Source organism: Medicago truncatula, chromosome 5 (genome assembly GCF_003473485.1).
Source record: "Medicago truncatula cultivar Jemalong A17 chromosome 5, MtrunA17r5.0-ANR, whole genome shotgun sequence".
Classification (NCBI taxonomy): Eukaryota; Viridiplantae; Streptophyta; class Magnoliopsida; order Fabales; family Fabaceae; genus Medicago; species Medicago truncatula.
In genome coordinates this window covers 20,812,857-20,838,498 of record NC_053046.1, presented here as the reverse complement: position 1 = coordinate 20,838,498, position 25,642 = coordinate 20,812,857, and the positions used below count along the sequence as shown (strand labels likewise).

Sequence of the window (25,642 nt, the reverse complement as noted above, 5' to 3'; positions counted from 1 at the left end):
CCAGGCGAGCCATAGTCCTGCCAGGCGAAAAAAGACGGTTTCATCTGATCAGAGTGACGTGGCAGAAACCCACTGGCAAAGACAGCTCATTTCGCCATGGCGAGCCAAATTTCACTAGGCGAGAAGTCACTTTTCAGCATGTGTATAAAAGCTCATTTCCCTCATTTCAGAGGGAATTATTATGACATCTTAGGGAGAGAAACAGGGGAAAACACAGAGAGAACCTAAGGATCAAAGATCATAAGGATTGAAGAGATTCACAAGATCATTGAGACATCATGGCTGGCTTCCATTCCATCTCTTCCTTTCTCCTTGTAAGGTTACTGATCATACCTGATCAGAAGGTGATTGCCGGTGTCGTGAATGTGGTGGTTGTGACGGTGGTTGAATACGTTAGAATGCTTCTTGGAGCGGATGGGGAGTGTGTACCTAGAGGCACTCCGACGCTCAAGTCAGTAGAGATCAGAGAGTGAGGGTTTTAGAGGAAGAAAGATTCAACCTTGGGGACTGCATTGAGTCCCCTATTTATAAAGGTGGAGGGCTGCAGATTCGTTGTAATGGCACACCTAACTCTGACGGTTACGAAATCGTGGGAAGTGTAACCGCCTGTGAGTTTATTGCGGGAACGTGGAAAGAGACGTTGGGGTTCGTTTGAACCAGTCTCTTTCGTTCCGTGCACCCCCCTCGCGTGGAAGGGGTGTGTCGCGAGTAATTTTTCCAAACGTGGTGTTTGGGCTTTGGATGGTACTGGGCTTAAGTGAATGGGCCAAAGATCCTTTTGGCTGGTCCAGAACAGTAGCCCCCCAAGTCGTTGCTCTTGATGAAGAGTGATGACTTAAGTGTGGGCGTAAATGGCTGTCTGTGGCCTGGTCGTATAAGGGAGTTTTTGTATGTTTGAAGATTGCCGATCTCGCTTTGGTTGACAAGGTGGATTTTTTTGAGTCAGGAGGTCATAAAGATTGGAGATTACGAGTTTCTTCCGGACTGCGAGCACGTGAGTGGGGTGCCCGCTATCCTTTGGTTTTCTTTCGCTCTCCAACCGAACTATTTTTCCCATAGAAAGGGTCGTGTTTGTCACGAGAATGCTCGGCTGGAGGAAAGATTCCCTCGTCTGGAAGTTTGGTCGATTGTCATTCTACCATCAATGGTTTGATGAATGGTTTGAGGAGACAAGACCTTTGGTTTCTAACTGACATGTGTAAAGGCTATTGTTTGATGAATGGTTCGATTAGATCAGGGCCATTGACGTGTCGTTGGAAGGGAGAGTTGCATATGAAGGGTTGTATAGGATAACGCCACGCGACCTTTGAGAGGTTTTCTGAAACGAGTATAAATAGTTCAAACGTTGTTTGGAGTATTACTGGGTTTCGTTTTCTCATAAACTTAGAAATTTTTCTTCCAAAGTTCGTTTTTTCGACGAAGCGTTTTTCGGACCTTCATCTCTCTTTTCTGATCAACCATCCACTACAACAAGTAAGATTCTGATGATCCTCCTCTTCATGCTTTATTTCTGTTAGTTTTCTGTTTTAGAAACTGTAGAAATGCATGGTTTTTAGGGTAGTAGTTACTCTGACTCGGTGGATTCAGCCGTTTGTTATGATGGTTTCCACCGTGCGTCATGAGTTTTAGGATGCTGTCTGTTTTCTGTATGTGTTTAGAAGAACATTGGCGACATGCTTTAGTTTCTTCTCTAAGCTTTAAGTTCTGCCCGCCTCTGCCCGTCAAAACGTTGGGGACCAAAAATTTAATACAATTTAAGTTGGGGCTAATGTTGGAAACACACCTAATTATAGGGACCTTAAACATAATTAACCCTTTTTATTATTATTATTATTATTATTATTATTATTATTATTTTCTTTCTGTTTCTTATCATTTATTATTTTCTTATTATTATTATTATTTTATTTATTATTTATTTTATTTTTCTTTATGCAATTAAGAGTCTGGATGATATTGAGAAGTTGGAGGACATAAGTTAGGAGTTGTGTGTAGAAGGAGCACCATGGCTGAAGGACACTGATGGTATGTTACCAAATAATTTTAGTTTGAAGTATATGAAATCATTGGCAAGGGTGGGCTACGTTTCTTGTGAAAATAAGGGTTGTTGCAGTACATGCAATTCTAAACGAGGATGACATTCATCTGAGGCGGTTTATAAATGAGAGTTTGAGAAGGATAGTTTGAAGTAAATAAAATAGTTACAAGAAAGGGGGGTTTGAATTCTGACCTTTTAAAAATAACCTGCAACTTAAAATTAAATCTCAAGTGGTTTACTTGGAAAAGTAAAGTTAGTGAAATTGCTTCAGAACGTTCTGACGTTCATGCACAGATTTATGCAGAAGCCATTTTAATCAAATAATTGTGTTGTGTGTGTATAATGTTTACAGTAATTAAAAGAGTAAAGGAAAGAGAAAGAACACACAAAAAGTTATACTGGTTCACCCAATGTGGGTTAGTCCACTCCTCACAATCTTGTGAGAGTTTCCACTATGATGCTTTAGATAACCTCTCAAATCTTGCACCTTACAATCTTTGTTCACCTGAACAATTTACAAAACCTGTATTCTCTAAGCCTCAGCAGGCTTGCACTTTTCTTACTAAGTTACACACTTAGACTTTTACACCTTTTGCTCAAACTAACACTTTAGTACCCCTATAGGTAGATGAGACTTTACAATTTGTTTGAGAATTTGAATGATTGAAATCAGATAAGGGAAGAAAGAAGGGAAGTTTATCTTTTATGAAAGATAAGAGAGAATTGATATACACTTTTAAGACTTCTTGGAATCTTTGTGATGATCAATTTTTGCTACGGCTTCAAAACAATCTTTGTATTTTTTCTTATATGCTTTGAAAAGGTGCAAGTTATGATGAAGCCTTGATCTCTATTTATAGAATGTTTGGGCTCAAATAGCCGTTGTAGGTTGGCCAATGGTCTTTTGCCACATGTCCTGGGCCCCACTAGATTTTACTTGAAAATATGGGTGAACATTCGGTTCATCAGAATGTTGTTGTGTTTTCAAGGATGAACATTAGAATGTTGTTGTGTTCTTCATAAGAATGATGATGTTTATGATGTTATTCATCTGGGTTCATCTTTGATGAATGTATGATGAGTTTCTGGATTTGTTCAATGCGTGCCATATGATTTTCTAGGCTTTATCCATAAAAAGTTACTTCTCTATATGCATCAAAAAGTTGCTGGATAAAGTAGGATAAAGTTAACCAAATCTGCATTGAACTTGGTGCAGGAGAGAGAATAGTGGATCTGCAGTTTCATACCCATGCTTATAAGAGATTTGGTTGATTCTGATCAAAGGACATGTCTATCTCTGAGCAAGAGCTCCTTTTGCTTTACTTGCTAACTTTTCACCAACTACACTGCTCATAGTTAGAAGCTTGTGCAGAGATGAACATTCTGACCTTCAGAATGTTCCTTTTTTTCTTACTTTAGAATGATTTGTAAGACTTACTTTTGATGTAATCAATCCTAATAGTAATGGCACAACTAAAGTGCAGTAATTATAATTTCTAGGACAATATCCTCTTTGGAATTTTCCTAGTACTTCAAGTGTTCATAGTCTTGAATGAACCTTGAAGACTTTTTTGACATTATTCTTGTAAATGTCTTTATTGCTTGATTGATCCATGTAGATGTACTTTACTGGACATTTTATTCATGTCACTTGTACTTTGCATGTTCTTCATGTTCTTGATGATTCTGGGTTTACTTATGAACAACCTTATGAACTTTCATCAGAACGTTCTGATAAACTCACTGATCAACATTCTGAACTAACTTTTTGAACTTCAGAATTAGTTCATGAATTCAACGTCCTTTGATTTCTTCTATCTTGGTATGACTTAAACCTTGTTCTTATATTTGTAAAACACTCAAGAGCACAAGTTAAATACCAAGGAATTAATCAAAGTCCATTTAGTCCTTAATCATTAAAGTTTATTATCTTTAAAATTAATTAGGGATTTTGCCTCAACATAGTTAATGAAGGAAGGAACACTTTTCACCTTCGGTCATTGTACCATTATAGTGAAGGAGCATGTGTTAAAGGCGCAAGTAACAATCTAACAGAAAGGAAAGCAAATGTTATGGATGTGGGATAGTTCAACTCGCACACCATGGGCACCACATGTAGTGCCTAGGAGACACCAGCAAGGAGTGGAACAACATCAACCTTGTGAAAGGTATGACAAACTGGCATTGAGGATGGCTATTTCCATAGTTGATATGAGCAAAGCTATGTATGTACCTATGAATCAATTTGAAGGTGATCTAGAGTTGGAGGCTACCATGAGAGAGACAAGGCTAGGCCCGACCACTTTTTCTTTGTTTGGGAAATACCAGGGGAAAAAGGTACGCTAGAGTATCACAATACGAAGAGAAGCTAGCATTACATAAAAAGCATCAAACTCAGCTTAAGAAATTCGAAATGGAAGAAAGGCAACACCAAGCAAAGCAAAATGGAGACATGCTTAATATGATGAAAGTACAAAATATATATTATCTATACTATAATTTTAATCAAAATTTCATAAAAACCACCTTTTATAATTTATGCACATTAATGCAATAAGAGCGGACAGACGAGTATGAAGTGTCTATAATTTATGGGCATTAACGCAATAAGAAGAGCGGACAGACGAGTATGAAGTGTCTGTCTTAACGCTAGTGTGTGTGTCTCTATATATATATATATATATATATGAGTTAAATGGTGGTGGATTTACGGTCTAAGTTTGTTTTTTTGAAGGAGGACCTTAAAAACTTTGCATACCAACCGATCAAAACATTTAGAATCGTCACATCAAATAATGTTTTTAATTTACGTGGCAATATATATATATATATATATATATATATATATATATATATATATATATAGACACACACACACACACACAAAGTTGTTTTTGACCAACTCATAAACTTCCGTTTTATTATTATTATTTTTATTATTAACAACAATATTCTTCATATAAAAAAACAATATTCTTATTTACAAAACCACCTATACGGTCAAATAGCTAATTAGTATAGCACCTATATGGTCAAATAGCTAATTAATATGAAGAAAAAAAATCTAAATATTATTTGTAATTTTTAATGGAAAAAAATTCTTCTTCACCATATTTGTCGCTATATATAACAAGAAGTAGATCATATATGTTCCAATACAAATATATCAATTCTCTATTTCTCAAGTACGATGGTTTCAATCTCGAAAATTGCTTTCTCAGTTCCAGTGTTACTGATTATTTTTGTTGCTTTGCAATTCACAAATGGTCAAATTCTTCCTCCAATCATTCCTCCGATTGTTCCTCCAGTAGGCGGGGTCATTCCTCCGATTTTCCCTCCAATCATTCCTCCGATTGTTCCTCCAGTAGGCGGGATCATTCCTCCGATTGTTCCTCCAGTCATTCCTCCGATTGTTCCTCCAGTAGGCGGGATCATCCCTCCGATTGTTCCTCCAGCAGGTGGTGTCATTCCTCCGATTGTTCCTCCAATAGGCGGGAACACTCCTCCAATTTCCTCCATGTAGGATTAAGGAGGCATCTTCAGAATGTTTTACTTGTGATCGAAAAGTTGTTATGTAGCACATGCAACATCTACTTGAAAAGAAGTTAAAAAAAAATTATTGATGAGAATAATACTCTTAACTTGTACCTCAATTTATGTTGATTGAATAAAAAAATAAGGATGTAGCGCCATTATAAATTTTGTTATAGTAAATCATCATATTTTTTTTAGTAAATTATCGTATATTGATCGCAAGAATTATGAATTTGGTCTTCCTTTCTTCCTCATATTTTTTTTATCATTTATTTTGATATAACAAGTTTCATTCTCAGTGCAATTTTATTTGTTTTATACAAAAGGTGTTACCTTTAAAACAGGTCCGGCCTAATAGATAGAGGGTTTAGCTAACAAGTGCCCTAAGGGCATTGTTTAAGAAATCTACAAGAAGAAACTTTGTCTTGAAAATACAAGTCAAACACATGTAAAAGTCATGTTAAAATTTGCTACTTTTGATGCTTAAACAATGCTCTAATAGCAGTTGTTAGCATTTTTCATAAAATAATAGGCCTAGAGAAATTTTTTATTTAGGCCTTTTATTATTTTTTTAACCAAGTACTTATAAAAAGACATTAAAAGAAATTGATTTTGTATTGACTAAGGTGTTGATCGAGATTTGAATCTATGACCAAGAGTACTTGAGGCTTTTTTCATAATCAATTAAGATATGTAATGTCAATAAATTATCTAATATATTATAAATTTATAACCAAAATATTTTTTAATGCCCATTATTTTACCCAAAATTTTAAGGAGGTTTTGGTTCTTGTCCCCCTCCTTTTGTTTTGTTTCCCTTTAGTTTTTAATATATCTTTTGGTAGTCTAGCTCTTTGCTAATGCTAGCTACTCTTTTGCTAAAAATAAAAATAAAAATTTCTCATATGAATACATAAAAATCTATATCGGCAGATATAAGCAAATAAAATCCTCAGCGAGCGCAATGCAAATATTTAACAGATTTTTTTACATATAAAAGGAAAAAATATTTAATAGAAACATTACATTTATCTTGACAATTTTTATTTTATACCTTTAAATAGTTCATCTGATTCAAAAGATATGTTGGACCTAAAATAAATCATAATTCGGTTGATCACAAATAAAACATTGTTGTAGTTCATCGAATCTAGATAAATAGTATGAATTTATATAAAAGAATAATATTTAAAATATAAAAAAATCAAATGAATGAATTCATATTGTTTTATTTTAGAAATATTTATTATTTCATATATATATATATATATATATATATATATATATATATATATATATATATATATATATATAGACACACACACACACACACACACATATTCCCTACAAAAAGATATACACATATAAATTGATTTTTTCTTTGCTAAAACTTTGATTTTAAAAGGCTGCAAAAAAAATAATATTTCTCACAGATAACATATATTTTGCATTCCAAATTATGTTATCAAAGAATTATTGGTCAAGTGGTTAAGTAGTTATATGTTCTTTAGTGTGGGTGCCCTGTTCAATTTGATGGAGAGTGATTAAGTAGTTATATGTTCTTTAGTGTGGGTGCCCTCTTAACTTGGAGAGTGATTGGATTGAAAGGAAAATCTAATTAATTTGATGGTTTAAATTGTAAAGTGTCATTAATTTAAAATGGGGTGAATATGCAAATAATAAAATACATGTTAAAATTGTGAAATAAAATAATAAATTATTATTCTTATAATGGAGGACACGTGGCTGATTTTTATTGGTTTGGGTAAAATGTCACTGTTTGACAAAACTTCCTTCCATTCCTATTGGCTAAACAGAACAGTGTGATTCAACAAGGTTATGCTGCTCAGTATATCAAAAGGATCATCTAATTCACAAACGGAAAATTTGTGCACTTCAAATTTCCAGAGCATTAGGATAATTCAAATGGAAGGCCAAAGAGGTATGTTAATACAAAAAAACATACCAATCGTAAAGCTCAACAGCAGCCCCAGTGAATGCATTCCTCACTTATTTTGATACTAACAGCAATCATAGGCCAAAGAGGTATGTTAAATATGTTTTTAATCCTTAAATTTTGCGTCATTTGAAGAATAGTCTCTACGTTTAATTAAATGTTTTTAAAATTATCACATTTTATTTGATTCATAGGATTTTTAAAGGAGGGTATATATAGAAATTTTTAATTTAATGAAAATTTCTATATATACCCTCCTATAAATTTTTTTGATTGTTCTTAATAATATGCTCAAAAAATTATTATCGAAGTAATTGGTGATATTTTTTTGGGTCCTATGTTCCTAATAATGTGCCTCACTAATATTAAAAATATTGATGATATTTATTTTCCAAGAATTTGGGATAATTTTCAAAACAAAACAAATTCTATTAGACTATTACTTTTCCCACCCAATGACATTCTCCCACGCCTTGTAAAATTTCCAAAAATGCCCTTGTGCATTTCGGATTTTAAAATCCGGATTCATGTTTACTATTTCGGATTTTATAATCCGGACAATTCTTAGGTATAATCAGCCATCAAACTCTCTCACATTTCAGCAGCTTTGAGTTTTGCTTTTAAAAACAACAAAAAAAAAAACTAAGTAAAAATGCTAAAAACCTGTCAAATAAAATCATAAAAATAGCACAAAAAATTCTAAAAATCAAATAAAATAATGAAATTTTTTTCGGATTTTTCTGAGAATATGAAAAATAAAAAAAAAAATGAAAAATGTGTCTAAACGATGGAATTTTGGATTTTGAAGGACGGAATCCCGTAAGAAGTCCCTTGTAGGGGAGTCATGATCCTTGAATTTTTTCTGTTTTCTGGGGAAGTTTCGGAGCAATCCGATCAAGTAGCCTGAAAACCCGATTTTTGACTAAGAATAGGTAACAATAACCCAAAACAGAAGGATGAGAGTTAGGAAGATTAATATTATCCCTAAAATGACTATCCATGTTACAAACATGTTTAGAATTTGTGCTGATACAGTTCAGATTATATAATCCGAACTGTTTTACCTTGAAAAAGGGTGTTTAGGGGGTTTTCGGATTATGTAATTCGGAAACATCATGTAACATGCCCTATTTTTTGAAGTTTCCGGATTACAAAATCCGGAAAAATCCGTTACTCATTTTTTTCACCATTTAATAAAAGAAAACACCATTTCGGATTATAAAATCCGGATACTCAAGGGCATTTTTGGAAAAAATAAGGCGCGCGAGGAAACCCACAGGGTGGGAAAAGTAATTCCCATTCTATTATAGTTGAAAATGGGCCTATTAGAGAAATTAATCTTAATTTTGTCTTTCAAAGATTCCCAAAAAATAAATTATATTAATATAGAAATGTCAACTTTCTTGAATTGGTTGAAAGGATTGAAGAATTGAGTTTGATAATGCAAGATCATGCGAAACACATTCATCTTTATGAAACCGATGTGAGATCACTACGAAGAAAAAAAAAACCCGATGTGAGACGCATCAACTTTTTTATTTTGTTGTTCATTTTATCAATAACTGCATTTGACATACGATGTTTTGGGGTGCTAAAATTTCAGTCTACTTCGCATGTGATAATATTCTTTACTTCTACAATATTTTATTTTGTTTTGGTGTGTGTAGAGTATTTGATTTATTTTCATATCTTTTCTAAAAAATTATTTATTTGGTAGTGAAAAGCGAAATAAAAAAAAAAAAAACAAAATGACGAGCTAATAAAAACACAACAATGAGCTAATAATTTTTTGTTGATTTATTATATAAGAAACCCTTTTATCATATTATATCTAAGGTCCGTAACTAGGAATGACTCTGATTTAAGTGAGGAACCTTTCAGTCGATGGAAGGTGATGAGAAAGCTAGGGAAGCTGATTAAGAAGTAGTTGATTTCTTCTCAAGTCTACTGACAAAGTATGTGAGTCTTAAAGATTTTAAATTATCCCTTTAATACAAAAATCCTAGCTAATCTATTTTGTCTCTCAATATGAATGAAAGAAATTATGTTAATGAGATATTGAAGATATCATATAACTACACATGTATACTAATTTTCTATGATCAAATTGTTTCACATAAAAATTTCTACATTACGTTTAAGTTCTGTATCATGTCTATTGTGCTTTATTTGTAGCGTTGACTTTGCCAAGTTCCAACTTTTTTTTTTTTACAAAAATTTCCTTTTTTGTCATGAAAGGTTGAAAATTTAATTAAAAAACAATGAACTCTAATTAGCAAGAATTGTACATTACCCCTTTATTAATAATTATGCTGAAAGGGCAATTACATATTGATAGACTTAAGAGACAATCAATCGATAATGATTCTTATTTTAGGTAGTTTTTTACAACTCATTAAACGCTAAAAATAATCAAATTTCCATTTGTTACACTAAAGAAAGAAAAGTATGGCTCATCTCAAGTTTGTGTATGTTATGATTTTATTTCTTTTCCTATTTCTTATTACAAAGAACATTGAAGGTAATCTATTTTTTCAATCTTTTCATATTTTCTTCATTACGTTTTTTTTTTTGTTGATCCTCTGTTTCCCATGGGAAGGAGACCCTAATAATCTAAAGTTTGGTCAGAAGGTAAGTAAAGTCTAACCAAAAATTATTCTTCCTAAACACAGGTTCTTCTGAATGATTCGTCGTTTGTTGAAGCACATAGATAATATACAATATTTTCTCTCATTTTAATAAATTATGTTTTTTTTTTTTTTTACATTACAGCATATAAATGTAACATTGATGTTGATTGTCCGATTACTCCATCACCGAAGTTTAAGTGGAAGTGCATTAACAAGCGGTGTCTGTATATTAGATTTGATGAGATATGGACATCAGATCCAAGAGAATAGAATATTTTTTGAGCTACATTTTGTTATTGTTCTGACACCCAATGATTTTGTATTTTTTATATTTTTCTTTTCTTATTTTCTAGACATTGAAATTATGGTTTTCTATTAAAAGATGTTGGTAATGAAGCGAAATAAGATATTAAAGAATATTATAAGGTCCTAAATTTGCAGACTATTTTGGAGCTGATTGTGTTATTGGATTTGAAGGTACAAGAAACACAAGAAGTAAGAGGTTTGGATTGTGTTTTAGTTAAAAAAAAAAAAAATCACAAATACCTTTTAGATGTTTATTTTTCCTTTCAAGAAATTATGTTTTATCAAAATAAGTACAATAACGATAAAATCTAATACATAATTTTGCTATAACTTTAGATAAAGTCCCTCAAGTGGATAATGAGATTGGACCCATCGAATTAACCGGTCCTTACCGAATCTCGAGTTTAAAAAAAAAAAAAAAAAATCTAATAAAAGATAAAGAAAGAAGAGAGTAGAAAATCACACAAAGACTTTTATCCTAGTTCACTTTCCTACTTGAGAGATACCTTATATCCCGTAATACTTGAGATAATTTACCTTTGAACACCAAATTATTTAGAATTAATAATGTTTTACCCTCTGTAATATAGGTCATTTTCGATTTTCTTCCTTGTAAAATAATTTTTTTGAATTTCATCCTTACAGAGGTAAAGCACTATAACTATCATTGATTATAACAATTTTTCTCCAATGTGACTACCTACATCAGAGGCAAATCAAAACAACTTGAAACAAATTATAGTCCTCTCTAATCCAACTCCATGCCTTTGAGGAAATCAGTCTTACCACTATTGGGAGGTTTTCAAAAACAATTTTGTGCTAGGCTAACACAAAATTTTGTCAAATGACTACTCTCTACAAGAGAGAATAAAGACTTTAGCTTGGAAGAAATACATGATTCCTCATAAAAGCATAATATTATGAGTGTGCTCTTTCTATAGTGATGCCAATATTATTTCAGTGTTTCTCTATTCGTCTATATTTCTCAACTTCAACGGTAAGGGAAATTTTTTATCAAGGTGCATGTAAACATAAGAAAGGGGGTTTAAACTATTTTAAATCACAATTGACCTTTTAAAGCATTTTCTAAACTTACTTTATTTTGATGAGAGTAACATTGATTAGTTTTCAAACTCTCATCTCCAAAATAACATTGATTATGTAAAGACAATCATAACTTCATCCACCATTTTATTCTTATATAATACGTTAATCATGACATTGTAGCTATCAACATTATAAGTCACTCCCCTTCAAACCATATTGTTGAATACATATGTGGCTTTGGTCACATCTTTAACCAAGAAATACCCAATTAAAGAACTATAAGTAACAACATTAGGTTTCACATCTCGTTTTTTTTATATTTTTATTTAAAAAACAATTAATCCACCAAAATTAGCACCAAAAAAAATTAAACCAATTGACCTTGAGAGAGGTACATTCTATGGTCCCAAACCAACACTACAACGTCAAGTGCCAACCCAGGTGGGTTTTCACACCTAGCTTTATTATAATAGCAAACATGTTTCCAGCTTTTTTAATCTCCCTCTCCTTACATAAACCACAACCAATGTAGTAAAAGTAAGAACATTCGGGTTGATATTTCTCAACAACAATTCTTTAACAAACCAACTGCTTCTTTCAATTGACTGACAATGTCAAACCCATATATTAAAGTAATTTAAGTGACAACATCGAAATAATTTTTCTTGAGAATCATTTCATAATATAAATGAAAGACATCAGTCCGATTTTTCAACATAAAAAGGAATTGTTGCAACACTAGTTAGACAAAGTTAAGCTTCTATCATTTGAATTCTGCTCTCCACCCTGCACATTTTGCTCGCGCTCTGCAGCCGTTCGAAATTTACCCTTGCGCACCTTAAGTAACGTTGTGCAACTTAACTCACGCAACGCATGTTAAGTGACACAGTGTTACTGTTTTCGTACAAAACCCATCAGTCCAAACACCAAGCACCATTTTCTTTCCCTACACCTTCAAAAACCCAAAAAGTGGGATTTTTTGAGTCAAAATCCTCATCCCAAATCATTGCAAATCGTCAGGAAGAAAGTTTCTACGCTTATCAAGCACCAAATATCAGGTATTGTATCAAACAAAACTCATCTCATTTTGCTGGTTTTTGTCCTTGGTTCGTCTGGTTCTCGTAGGCAATAGGGCTAGGTGTGCAAGTTAACTTGCGTAGGTGGTAAAGGCTGCGTGACTTAAGTCACACAAGTGTTAAAGTGTTGCGTGACTTAAGTCACGTCACTGGGCACAGTCATGTTTTTGAATTTTTTGTGCCACATTTGTTCTTGGTTAGTTTGTTCCACAAGTAATTTATTTATTCTTCCTTTGTAAATTTTTTTATTCAATAGATATATAGTGAGATGGTTGACAATGTCGCGGATGATGACGTTGAATCGAAACCGGCCAAAAATGAAGCTTCTGGTGAAGGTTCCGACGAAGGTTTCGGTGATGTCAAACCAACCGTCAATTTGAAACCGTTTAAAGTTCAACTTCCAATTCAAGCTCGAATTGGAAAAATTGAAGAACCTAAACCGGTACCTATCAGTGTTATTTGTGAAGATCGCAACACCGTCTCATTTTTTACAACAAATGCAAGATGGAGAGAGCGAGAAGAGTTACTTACTTGGATTCATCGACAAGGGATAAAGGCCGGATTTGGTGTTTGTATAGATAAATCCGTTTTAAAAAGGTTGTACTTGACGATGCAATGTGAAAGGAGTGGGAAATACAAACCACCTAAGACAAGGAAGAAACTGAACCTTGAAGGCATTGGCTCAAGGAAATGTAATTGTCCATTTAGGTTGAAAGGTTTTTTTGATAAAGATACAAATGATTGGTGGCTTGCAATGCTTTGTGGAATGCACAACCATGATTTAGAGGAAAAGTTACAAGGACACCTTATTGCGAGCAGACTTAGTGCGGAGGACAAGAAAAAAGTTATCGAAATGACAAAGAGCTTGACGGTGCCTCAGAATATTCTCACCAATTTGAAGCAAAATAACAAAGAAAGTGTGACAACAATGAAGCAAGTGTACAATATGCGAACAAGATGGCGCAAGGGGGAAAGAGGTGACATGACGGAGTTGCAATTCTTGATTTCGAAGTTGGTGGATCATAAATATGTCTATTACACAAGATGCAATAGTGAGGAAACCACTCTTGAAGACATCTTTTTGGCTCATCCGGAGTCAATTAAATTGCTCAACACCTTTCCGACTGTTTTGGTCATTGACTCTACATACAAAACCAACAACTACCGAATGCCGTTGTTTGAGATGGTTGGTTGCACCTCTACAAAAATGATGTATTCCTTTGGTTTCGCCTTTCTTTACTTTGAACTAGAGGATAACTTTGCTTGGGCACTTACGATGTTGAAAGGTCTTTTGTCCTCAAAAGACAACATGCCTAAGGTGATTATCACGTATAGGGATGGTGCTTTGATGAACACCATGCTTTGTTCTTTTCATGTTGGGAAGAATGTAAGGGCTAAGTGCATCACGGATTTTAGAGTTCATCCAAAGCCTCCTAAGGGTGCAAAAGTTGACAAGATAGAATTGAAGAAGAACAAGGTGAAGAATAGAGAAGTTGTTGAGAAAGTCGTGATCACTTGGAGAGAGTTGGTCGAATCTCCTACGGAGGAATCATATGCAAGTAATTTATTGAAATTCAAAGAGGTATGCATTCCATTTTCGGAATTCATAAAATATGTTGAAACCACGGTTTTGAACCTTAAAGAAAAATTTGTGAGGGCATGGGCGAATAAAATCTTGCATCTAGGGTGTAGAACCACCAACATTGTTGAATCGGCTCATGGAGTGTTGAAAAGATATTTGAGGAGTAATGTGGGTGATTTGGCATCATGTTGGGATGAAATTCACAAGATGTTGGCCGTGCAATTTGGTGAGATACAATGAAGTTTTGGGAGGAACAAAACGGTCCTTGAACACAAATACAAAAAAAATCAAGATGATGAGAGAGTTGAAGGGTTATGTATCTAGACGTGCATTGAAATTTATCTATGATGAATTGAAATGCTCCAAGACATTTGGCTTTGGTGAGGAAGATTGTGGTTGTGTGCAAAAGACATCGTACGGGTTACCTTGTGCGTGTATTATTGCCATGAAGAGCAATCGAAAATTTCCTAGTGTCTTTGATGATATATACCCTCATTGGAAAAGGTTGTGTGTACAAGGAGAAATAATTTATGATTATTTTTCCATGATGGAGGAGTGGAATGACATTCAAGAACTTCTCAAGAAAAGCCCTTACAATATGAAACTCCACATCAAAGAGATGATGCGTCAAATATCATTTCCGGAAACCACAATCTTGTCTCCACCTTTGAAAAAGGCGGTCACCAAGGGAGCACCTAAAAGGAAGAGGACTACACTAAAAGTGTCATCATCGGGTCGAATCCCCTCTAGGTGGGAGACTATTGACTCTCAAAATTCGGATAGTCAACCTTCACAACCCAGGTCACTTCCAAGGAGGAAAGATGCCCGCCTTGGCACTTTCTCCCGCTCACAAGCTTCATCGTCTACTTCCAAACCGTTGAGGAATATCCCATACATTTCACGAATTCCAAAAGTCATGAGACCTTTTGTTAAAGATATTGTCAATGTTAAAGGGATGGTCATTGTGGATTCCGGGTGATAGCTAGGCACTTGGGGAAGGATGAGGAAGATCATGTTTTGATTTTTTATGCACTTATTAATGAATTGAAAAATCACAAGAGTGACTACATGCCGATATATGACACGGAGGACTGTTATAACAAAATCTTGAATGGTTTATACCCTCCAAAATGTACCGTTGGTAATGCACCAGTAGATAAGTGGATGACCACTCCGGATATGGGTTACATTATTGCTTCTTGCTACAAAAGAGTCGTTGTTCTATTGACTTTGCCCGAAATGGGTGGTGCATGCGAGACATATTTCCCAATCCGAAGTGCTCCTCCACTTAATCCACATTCCAACATCATGTGTCTTTACTTAATTCCCGGCCACTATCTTCATGTTATTTTGAAGGAAGGTTGTCCGTTACCACCGAGTTGTAAGGAGTGGATGAACAACAAGATTGGTGAGATGGAGAATTGGCATTTTGCATTTTTAGATAGACAAAACGCTTATAATGAACTCATGTCCAAGGAGCCGATGCCGCCGAAGAAACCAACAAATGAGCACAATCCAAATTGTTTGTGATGATACTCCCACTCCGCAAAAAAAGGAACAAGATCTTGAATGAACGGAAGACATGGAAGAAGACGACAATTTAGGAATTTCACTAGACCTCTTAGATAGGATATTATAGGTTAGGACACTTATAGGTCGGTCGGTGTTCGTCCTATTTTTTGGTGGTATTACATCCCGACGTATTTTTTGGTGGCCGGTTATGTAATTTTGATATTTGTGGCCAATATGTAACTAATATTATATAGGGTTAATAGTGCTTTTCAACCCTGTAATATATGTCATTTCCGGTTTTCGCCCCTATAAAATTTTCGGTTTGATTTGCACCCTCGTAAAATGTTTATTTTCCGGAAAACACCCCTAATAGGCCATTTTCAGATTTTTTTTTTCAAGAAATTTTGATTTTTGAATGGCCTATTAAGGGTGTTTTCCGGAAGAATTTTTTTTTACAAGGGTGCAAATCAAACCGAAAATTTTATAGGGGCGAAAATCGGAAATGACATATATTACAGGGGTGAAAAACACTATTAACCCTATTATATATATTAAATGAAATGAATTATTTTTTTTGTGGCCGGTTATGTCACACCAATTATTGCTTGCATTACTTACTTTGTCACTAATTTTTCAACTATTTATTTTATCTCATATTTGTTCTCATACTTTCATTATATTTTTGTGAAGTGAAACATGTCTGAAGTTGCACAAGATGCGGTTAAACTTCATGTCCGTTATGTAGATGTGAAAAAGAGGGCTTGGTTCACTATAAACCCCACCGACAAGTTGGACGAGTTGAAGGCAAAACTTGACGACTTCTTTATCAGTATTGGTTCAAATCACATAACATATTATGTAGTAGTACAAGTTTCAGGCGTGGACTTGGGGGAGGATAAGGAAGAGGACCGTTGGAAGACCGTGTATTTTCCACAACTAGTCAAAGATGATAGTGACGTTGATTACATGTTTCGCGAGATGGTTGAAAATAACCTTTTACATCTTTATGTCCAATCCGTTGAAATTTAATATTTATTAACGTGTAATAGCGTAATGTTTTCCGAATTTGTGTCTGTATTGTTGAATTTTAATGAATTTGTGTTGATGTAATTTAACGATGAATTTGGGTAATTTTGACCGTTCATGTGAGATTATGTATTTTTAGAAATTTATGGACAAATTTGTGTAATTTGGATTGTTTACGTGTCATTAAGTGTGTTTAAGTGATTACGGGTCATTACCGACGAATTTGCGTAAATTGGACCGTTTGGATCGTTAAGTGTGATTATGTGATTGTGAAAAAAAATGATGTTTTTGTGTAATTTTGATCAATTGTGTCGTATTATCCAATAATCTTGTTAAACTGGCGTAAATCGGTTCAATTACAAGCATCTTAAAGTTACGGGTCTTTGATGACACATATTGTATTCAATGCATATCGGTACAACATTTATTGATGTACTAATATATCAGTAGAGCGTGAGTTAACTCGCGCAAGTGTTAACACTATGCCTGAGTTAACTCACACAATGTTTTACACTTGCGCATCTTAACTTGCGCAACGCTAGTTAACTAACACATAGTTTTTCACTTGCGTTAGTTAACTAGCGCAAGGGTAAATTTGGAACGGCTGCATGGCGTGAGCAAAATACGCTGGGTGGAGAGCAAAATTCCTAACTTTTTGGGTGTTTGAAAGCGAAGAATGTTACTTTTCTTTTATATTTTTATAATTGGTGGCTTAACCTCCTTAGTTTTGTGGCTTGTGGCTTTGCAATTATTTATTCCAAGTTCTCTCTTAACATTCCTTGTGTTGGTTAGAATTCATTGTTTGGTTTATAATATGGTTATGAAAGATTTTCGTAAATAAAAAAAGATACTATTTAAAGTGATACTTTATTGTTGAGTGGTGTCTTTGTGGCTACACCTTGTTTTGTTTTGCTCTAATCGACGAAGCCCATACACTTTATACAAGACTTGGTTAATTACATATATCCCAAAAAGAGAATATAATTATTGTTACACTATATCCCTAAAAGAATATTATCATATAATGTACCTATTTTACCCTTCATTTAAACAATTTTATTTATTTTTTTATTCATTAAAATATGAAATATCTCACTAGAATAGGAACAATATTATCTATGCAATATAAAGGGGATATGAGCAACTCTTTCTCATAGACAAAACAAAATGAAAATTAGATGCATATGAGAATGTTAATTGTGAAGTTTAATATAGATTACAAATATGTTATATTTGGATCAAACATAATATTTTTTCACCTGTAAAAATCAAACTAATTTTTTTTTTCTTCAAAAATCAAACTAAATTAAATTGCTTTAAAATGGATTAGATCAAATTATTTTTAGTTCAATAATTCAAAATCAAACTAGTAAAATTATTCTACGGCCACAATTCTAAATTAAAAATATTTGAATACACTCACGGCAAATTAAAACAATTTAAAAAAAATAACTTAATCACATCAAACTTATTCAAACACTTTTATTAAATCTGGTAGAATACTTATGTTTTTGCCGGCAGTGGCGGAGTTAGAAATAAATTTGGGGATGGATCAAGTTTAATGTGTAATTTTTGTTTTTTTGAGGAAGGTTTAATGTGTAAATTTATATTTTTTTTTAGTTCATTCAGATGACCAATAATCTTTTATCTATGAAACATAATTTAAACCGCGTTTTAAAGATATTTTAACATAAATATTATATCATTTTTATTATATTACACCATATTTTAAATTTAAAAAAGAATTGTATACAAGTCAGTGAATTATATATAGAAACGTTTGGGGATTTTTAGGTAGACTTTGGGCGCACTGCACTGGTTCGATTCTCGTTTTTTTTTTATAAAAAAGAACCAGAATTATAATAAAAAATAGAATATCCAGGAGTTGAATGCACAACCCAAAGACCTCATATCCACATCCTTAACCACTAGGACAAGCTAAAGAATTTTATTTTTTTCTAACCCTTTTTGCCAAAAAAAATCCATATATGACCCCCTTTGAAAAAAAAATACCGAAATGATCCACTTTTGAATTTTTTTTTTTTTTTTTTGTCTTCTAGCGCGTTCCCGCCACCTGAAATGGCGGGACTGGCCGCCGGATTTGACAGCCGTCGCGTCAGGCTGGCGCTGCTTTTTTTTTTTATTTTTTTTTCGTTCCCGCCGTTTCATCTGGCGGGACTGATTATTTTATTATTTTTTTTGTTTTTTCTATTTTATAATTAAATAATAATGATAAATAATAATAAATAATAATAATAATGATAAATAATAATAATGATAAATATTTAATAAAAAAACTACTTTCTCCGCGGAAACCAATTACGCCAATGTAAACTATGACCTCCCGTAGCACATAATTTATCTTTTTTGTTCCGTACGGGTCGTTGGTGTTGCTCTTCCGCTTCCTCTTCCTCTTCCTCTTCCACATCCTCGTCAAGAATTTCAGCATCATCGTTAGTTTCGATAGCGACTTCATTTTGCATTTGTGAAGCTGAATTGGTCCAGATTTCATTAACGAAGTCATCGTCATTAAACCCTGCTGCCAGATTTTCTATGGGATTTGTTTGTGAATTTGGCCATTGAGGTGCATAGCTTGTTTGGGGATAGTTGACAAAGTGTGGAGGGGTTGGTAGGTTGAACGAGGAGTATTGTGATTGGTCTGGATAACCGGTTGGTGTGGTGTATTGAGTTGGATTGTAGTCATCAAATGAATAGTTTGATGTTCGAGAGCTTTCTCCATGATGACTTTGTTGAGAATAGGTTGGATATGGGATTGGGGTGTTATGTAAGATTTGGTTTGTGGGTTGTGGCGGTGATTGGTAAGTTTGGTTGTAGTTGTAGTTGGTGGATGGGTTAAAGGTTTGGTCAAAGTTAGTGGGTGGAGGTGTCATGAATTGGTTATAGGGTGGAGGTGTATTTGACCACATATTTTCATCTGGCACCGTATAAGCTTGTGGGACTGCAGGATAGTCACGCGGCAATCCTGGTAAAATTGATGCACATGCTTGCCTTGGGTTTGACAATAATACTTCTCTAGAAAGCCACAGATAATCTCCGAAAAATTCCCAATACCATGCAAAATATTGACGATTTGGATAAACCTCATGGTTATACCGAAAGCCGTGAAGTGCTAATTGATGACGTTGGTTCCAGTTTTGGACTTGACGATGATGCTTATCTCCCCACGAGCCTTTAATTCTATCTTTTGACAAATTAATTTTGTGGAAATCTTTCAAATTTTCTGGTAAGGAAGGTGGGTGTTGCGGTAAGCCAAATTGAAGCCTTACTCTGTCTGTCTGATGTCTCTCGACAATCTGAAAACAGATGAGATATGTGTTTGCAGACCATATCTGGCTTTCTTCTTCGTTGCTGTAATTGAAGTTGACATAAGGCCTCCAGGAGAACTGTTTAAAAAGAATGAATATTAGTCTTCAATTGTTGACTAAAAAGCAAAGACTAAAAGAAAGTGTAATACCTGATCATATGTCATGGTGTCGATTTTTAAACGCGTACATACGAGATTATGGCGAGGATTTTCCACGAATTTATTACCATGTTCTAGCCATCTAGTTAATTTTGAAAATGTTATAATTAGTAAAGTCTGTATAAATTTATGTAAAAATTAATAAAAAAAATAACATTTATTTTACTTACATATTTGCCAACGGAAGTTGTGCATGAGCTTGTGGTGGTATCCTTGGCACGGGAGCTAAGCATGACATTCTTGACCACGCCCATGCTTGCAAGAGAATTGTGCACCCAGGCATTTCGATATTCCCATATATTGCACCGTCACACAAGGATCTATATAGCGTGGCCAAGCAAGCTGAACCCCAACTATACTGTCCAACCTCCTCAGGTGATTTATCCAACAATTGCAAAAACGATAAATGTACAAGATTACCACTATTATTAGGCATTATTCGAGAGCCTATCAAGTATAAGACATAGGCTCTAAACATATGTAGAGTCGTGGGTGGACCTGTCATACCAACACCGTTGATATATTCTTGAAGCCATGATAATCTTATACTCTTCCCGTCATGGCGAGAGTTTAATGGCTTACTTCCTAATATAGGTTCAACAATCTCCCACCCAACTTCTGTTTTACCGGTAATCGGTTCACCGTTAACCTTTAAACCAAGGAGCATATGAACGTCTTCCAACGTTATTGTACACTCGCCCGATGGAAAAAGAAATGTGTGGGTTTCCGGCCTCCATCTTTCACATAATGCGACAATTAAACGATTATCAACATTATATTTGTTTAAATTAGCAAAGTCCCACAATCCGGCTGACCTTAAGCTATCTTCAATGGTTTGGGGCGCCGGGGAAATCTTTCGATGACATCGAACTCGAAGGTAATGTTGGTCTTCGTTCTACAAAATATTAATATTGTTAATAATTAAGTCTTATTAATTATACATACAGAACATAATCTTAATAGAATTGATATACATAAATAATTAAACAAAAATAATTTTAATATAATTAACTTTCAATTAAAATAAAATAATATAAACTTACATTAATAGTTTCTGAAATATGACGAGATCTATGTTTGTTGCCTAAATAAAGGATGTCTCCCATCTTGATATTAGGAGGTAAGAAAAGCTTTACGGTATGCTTCTTTTGACAAGGAAAGAAATGTTAGATTGAGAGGAATTTTAAAACTGGTGTGTAGTAGTGTGAAACTAGAACACTGATTTTATAGAAGAAAAATTGAAGTCTTGAATTAATGTCTACAACTACTACTACTTTCAATTATTAAGTTTGGTCTTTTCAACCAATGCATGCATCAATTGTACCAAGAATCTTGAATTTGTATGCCTGTTCACGTTTGCAGAATTTGCCTTCCGTTACCGCCATTCCAAACGGCGGGAATGACCGTCCGGTCCAATGAAAATTGAACACGTGTCCTCTGGTTCAAGGAAGGACTGTTCACGCGCCTGAAAAGCCTGTACACGCGCCTGCAAAGCCTGCACATGCGCCTGGCAAGGACTGTTCACGCGTCTGGCAACACTGTACACGCGCCTGCAAAGCTGATTTTTACTGTAGCGCGTGCAGGCTTTTCCCTTGGTCCCGCCAGTCCAAATGGCGGGAATGGCTTGGCCCAGTAAAAAATTGACACGTGGCATGGCATTTATCAGTTATTCCTCTATATTATGGGCTCTTCTTAACACTTAGAAACAAGCAAAATTATTCAAGAAAGATAACAACAATGGCACCCACACCAGAGAATGTATTTTTCATTGTCCACTACAATGGAAAAGTTTCAAGAAATCAATTTGGTTCATTTTTTGAAAGTGAGCAAAGAAAATGTTTTTATGTTAGCATCAAAAGCAACATTGATCATTTGAAAAAAAGAATAGAGCAGAAACTACATCTCACTGAATCTCAGGTGATATCTAAAATTATATATCGAGCACCACAAGCCTTCGTTCAAGGTCATATCCAGTATAATGACACCGAAATATACGACAACGATGACATTGCAGATATGTTTGTAACTCACAAATATTTTAATGCGGTTGGTTCCATTGAGTTATCGGTTATTATTGAAAACCGGGAGATTTCACAACCGCGTCAAACACCACAACCGCGTCAAACACCTCAATTGTTTTCACAAACACAATATGAGTTTGAACACCCATCTTCATCACAACAATTACCATACACCGAGCTACTCTCACAAACACAATATGAGTTTGACCCCCCTTCTTCATCACAACAATTACCGTACACCCAACCGTTTTCACAAACACAATATGAATTTGAACCATCATCTTCACAACCACCACCGCAAACGCAACCACAAACACAAACCCGCCTAGAAGATCTTTTCACACGTCAGTTTGAAGACATCCCAGACACCATTCAAGATCAAGAAGAAGAAACTAGTAGTGAAAGTGAAAGTGAAGAAGACGAGGCACTTGAGCATGATGCGGATGAAGAAGACGAACATAAAAACAGAAATGAAGAAGAAAATATTTGGAGGAACATTATGGCTGGCACACAACCACAACCACCGCTACAGGCAGTGCCGATCAGAGCCGCTTACTGTCCCCCGTTGCATATGCGTAACGTTGACGTTGATGCTTATGATGCTCTGACTACCGACGATCACTGGAATACGAATGTTCCTGTCGATGGGGCTATTCAGGAAGGAATGACATTTCACAACAAAGAAGATTGTTTGCATGCAATCAAGTCTTTCCACATTCGACAATCGCTAGATTACGATGTTATACACTCATATCCAACAAGATATGTCATTCAATGTACACTCGAGACTTGTCAATTTAAGTTGAGAGCTTCCTTTAGAAAAAAGACTGGCAAATGGAAGATTGGGACCATGATGGGTCCACACAATTGCACATCGACTTTAATGTCGCAGGATCATCGCAAGCTCAACTACAAGCTTATAAGCCAAAGCATCAAGACACTTGTGCATGCGGATGCCTCGGTAACGCCAAAATTGATCATTACGCACATTAAAGAAAAGTTTAACTACACAACCACGTATCGAAAGGCGTGGTTAGCAAAGAACGCTGCCATCGAATCTATTTACGGGAAATGGGAGGAATCATATAATGATCTTCCGCAATGGTTGAATGTGATGAAGGAGACGATGCCAGGGACCGTCTTCGATTTAAAAACGCAGATTGGCGAGAATGGAGAGACACAATTTCATCGTCTATTTTGGGCCTTCTATCCATGCATCAATGGGTTTAAGTATTGCAAACCAGTTGTCCATGTCGACGGGACGTGGTTGTATGGCAAGTACAAAGGAACATTGTTGCTTGCGGTAGCACAAGATGGAAACAACAAAACGATTCCAATCGCCTTTGCGCTTGTCGAAGGTGAGACAAAGGAGGGCTGGAGTTTTTTTTTGAAAAATCTAAGAAGGCACGTCACAAAGGGAATATCTGTCTGCATGGTCTCCGACAGACATGAATCAATTAAAAGCGCATTCAATGACCCAAGGAATGGTTGGCAAGCAACTGGTTCAGCTCATGTGTACTGCATTCGACACATTAAGCAGAATTTCATGAGGACAATCAAGGATGGAGATCTTAAGGATGTTGTCAATAATATGGGTAAGAATATTATGTTACAGTTTTTTTTTATATCGTGTTATTATTAAATAGGTTCACTATCTAACTAATTGTTTTTTCTTAACATGCAGGATATGCCCTAAACGTACCCTTGTTCAATTACTATCGTGGTGTAATCCAGGAGGCAAATCAGCGTGCATTAGATTGGGTGGACAATATTCCGAAAGAAAAGTGGACTCAAGCATATGATGAGGGTCGACGATGGGGCCAAATGACAAGCAACATCGTTGAGTCGTGGAACTCTGTGTTTAAGGGAACACGCAACCTACCTGTTACACCTATAGTTCAATCAACCTACTATAGGCTGGCATGTCTCTTTGCTGATAGGGCTCAAAAAGCGTTTGCAAGGGTAGGTTCCGGAGATTTGTTCAGTGAATATTGCCAAAATGCGATTCAGGATGACATTGTTAAGTCCAACACCCATCATGTCGAACAGTTTGACCGAGAAAGGTATACCTTCTCAGTCCGTGAGACCGTCAACTACAGGGAAGGAAGGCCAATGGGAACTTTCAAGGTGGACCTACGAGCGGGGTGGTGTGATTGTGGGAAATTTCAAGCTTTACATTTGCCATGTTCTCATGTCATAGCCGCGTGTTCTTCATTTCGCCATGACTACACAACCCTTATTCCACCTGTGTTCAAAAACGAGAGTGTTTACTCCATCTACAACACAGCCTTCAAAGTAGTCCACGACAAGAGTTATTGGCTTCCATACGACGGTCCCGTGCTTTGCCATAATCCAAACATGCGAAGACTAAAGAAAGGTCGACCCAATAGTACCCGCATAAGGACTGAAATGGACGAGGAGGTGGTGGAGAGGACTCCGACACCGAGACGGTGTGGGTTGTGTCGGCATACCGGTCATATTAGGAGAAATTGTCCGAGTTTAAATAATCGGTAGTTAATAATGTTATGTATTATGTGTTCAAATAAATTAATATATTTTTTTCTATCATCATTATTTGTTGTGTTTTATTTTATGTAAAAAAATGCTATTTGTTCACAAAAAAAAAATGTAAAACAATGCTGCCAAAAAAATAAAAAGAAAAAACGAAAAAAAATAAATTATGTGCTACGGGAGGTCATAGTTTACATTGGCGTAATTGGTTTCCGCGGAGAAAGTAGTTTTTTTATTTAATATTTATCATTATTATTATTATTTATCATTATTATTATTATTATTTATTATTATTTATCATTATTTAATTTTAAAAAATAAAATAAAATATTCAGTCCCGCCAGATCAAACGGCGGGAACGAAAAAAAAAATTAAAAAAAAAAGGCACCTGCCGTCATGACGCGACTGCAGTCTGACCGGCGGCCAGTCCCGCCATTTCAGATGGCGGGAACGCGCTAGAAGACAAAAAAAAAAAAATTTCAAAAGTGGGTCATTTCGGTATTTTTTTTTCAAAGGGGGTCATATATGGATTTTTTTTGGCAAAAAGGGTTAGAAAAAAAAAATTCCAAGCTAAACAGTCATTAATTTTTGCGCAACACATGTATATATAATACTAGACTTTCCACCCGTGCTGCCGCACGGGTCATATACATTGTAGATATAGTAGACAAAAACAAATCTCAATGCATATCAAAGAGAATGAAATATGTGGTCCCAAATATATGCAGATGTTGGAATTCGAACCTCAGACACCACGCTTATTCACCAAAAAAATATTAATTTTTATCAATCGTGTGTTACTTCATTCTTTTGTTAAAATTATATGTCAATATTATATTATTGGTATGTTACTTCATATTTTTCTTTTTTTTTTTGAAAAAATGTTACTTCATTCTTTTGTAAAAATTATATGTTAAT

General features: G+C 34.9%; 1 protein-coding gene and 1 long non-coding RNA gene across 2 annotated transcripts; both read left to right on the top strand.

Moving 5' to 3' along the window:
- The first annotated feature begins 9,781 nt into the window (after positions 1-9,781).
- LOC11435347 (uncharacterized) lies at positions 9,782-10,719 on the top strand. The gene is made up of 2 exons (XR_003011892.2): positions 9,782-10,050; positions 10,302-10,719. It is a non-coding gene; the product is annotated as an uncharacterized lncRNA (long non-coding RNA).
- Positions 10,720-22,974: 12,255 nt separating this feature from the next.
- On the top strand, positions 22,975-24,824 carry LOC112422083 (uncharacterized). The gene is made up of 2 exons (XM_024784826.2): positions 22,975-23,808; positions 23,898-24,824. Exons 1-2 carry the CDS (start codon positions 23,064-23,066, stop codon positions 24,725-24,727), a joined length of 1,575 nt encoding a protein of 524 aa, XP_024640594.2. The 5' UTR covers positions 22,975-23,063; the 3' UTR covers positions 24,728-24,824.
- Positions 24,825-25,642: the final 818 nt, after the last annotated feature.

Bases quoted from the DNA above. Each gene is read 5' to 3' on its own strand.
- LOC112422083 (XM_024784826.2), top strand. From the start codon at position 23,064: ATGATGGGTCCACACAATTGCACATCGACTTTAATGTCGCAGGATCAT. The intron at 23,809-23,897 runs GTAAGAATATTA...CTTAACATGCAG, and splicing joins GGATGTTGTCAATAATATGG to GATATGCCCTAAACGTACCC.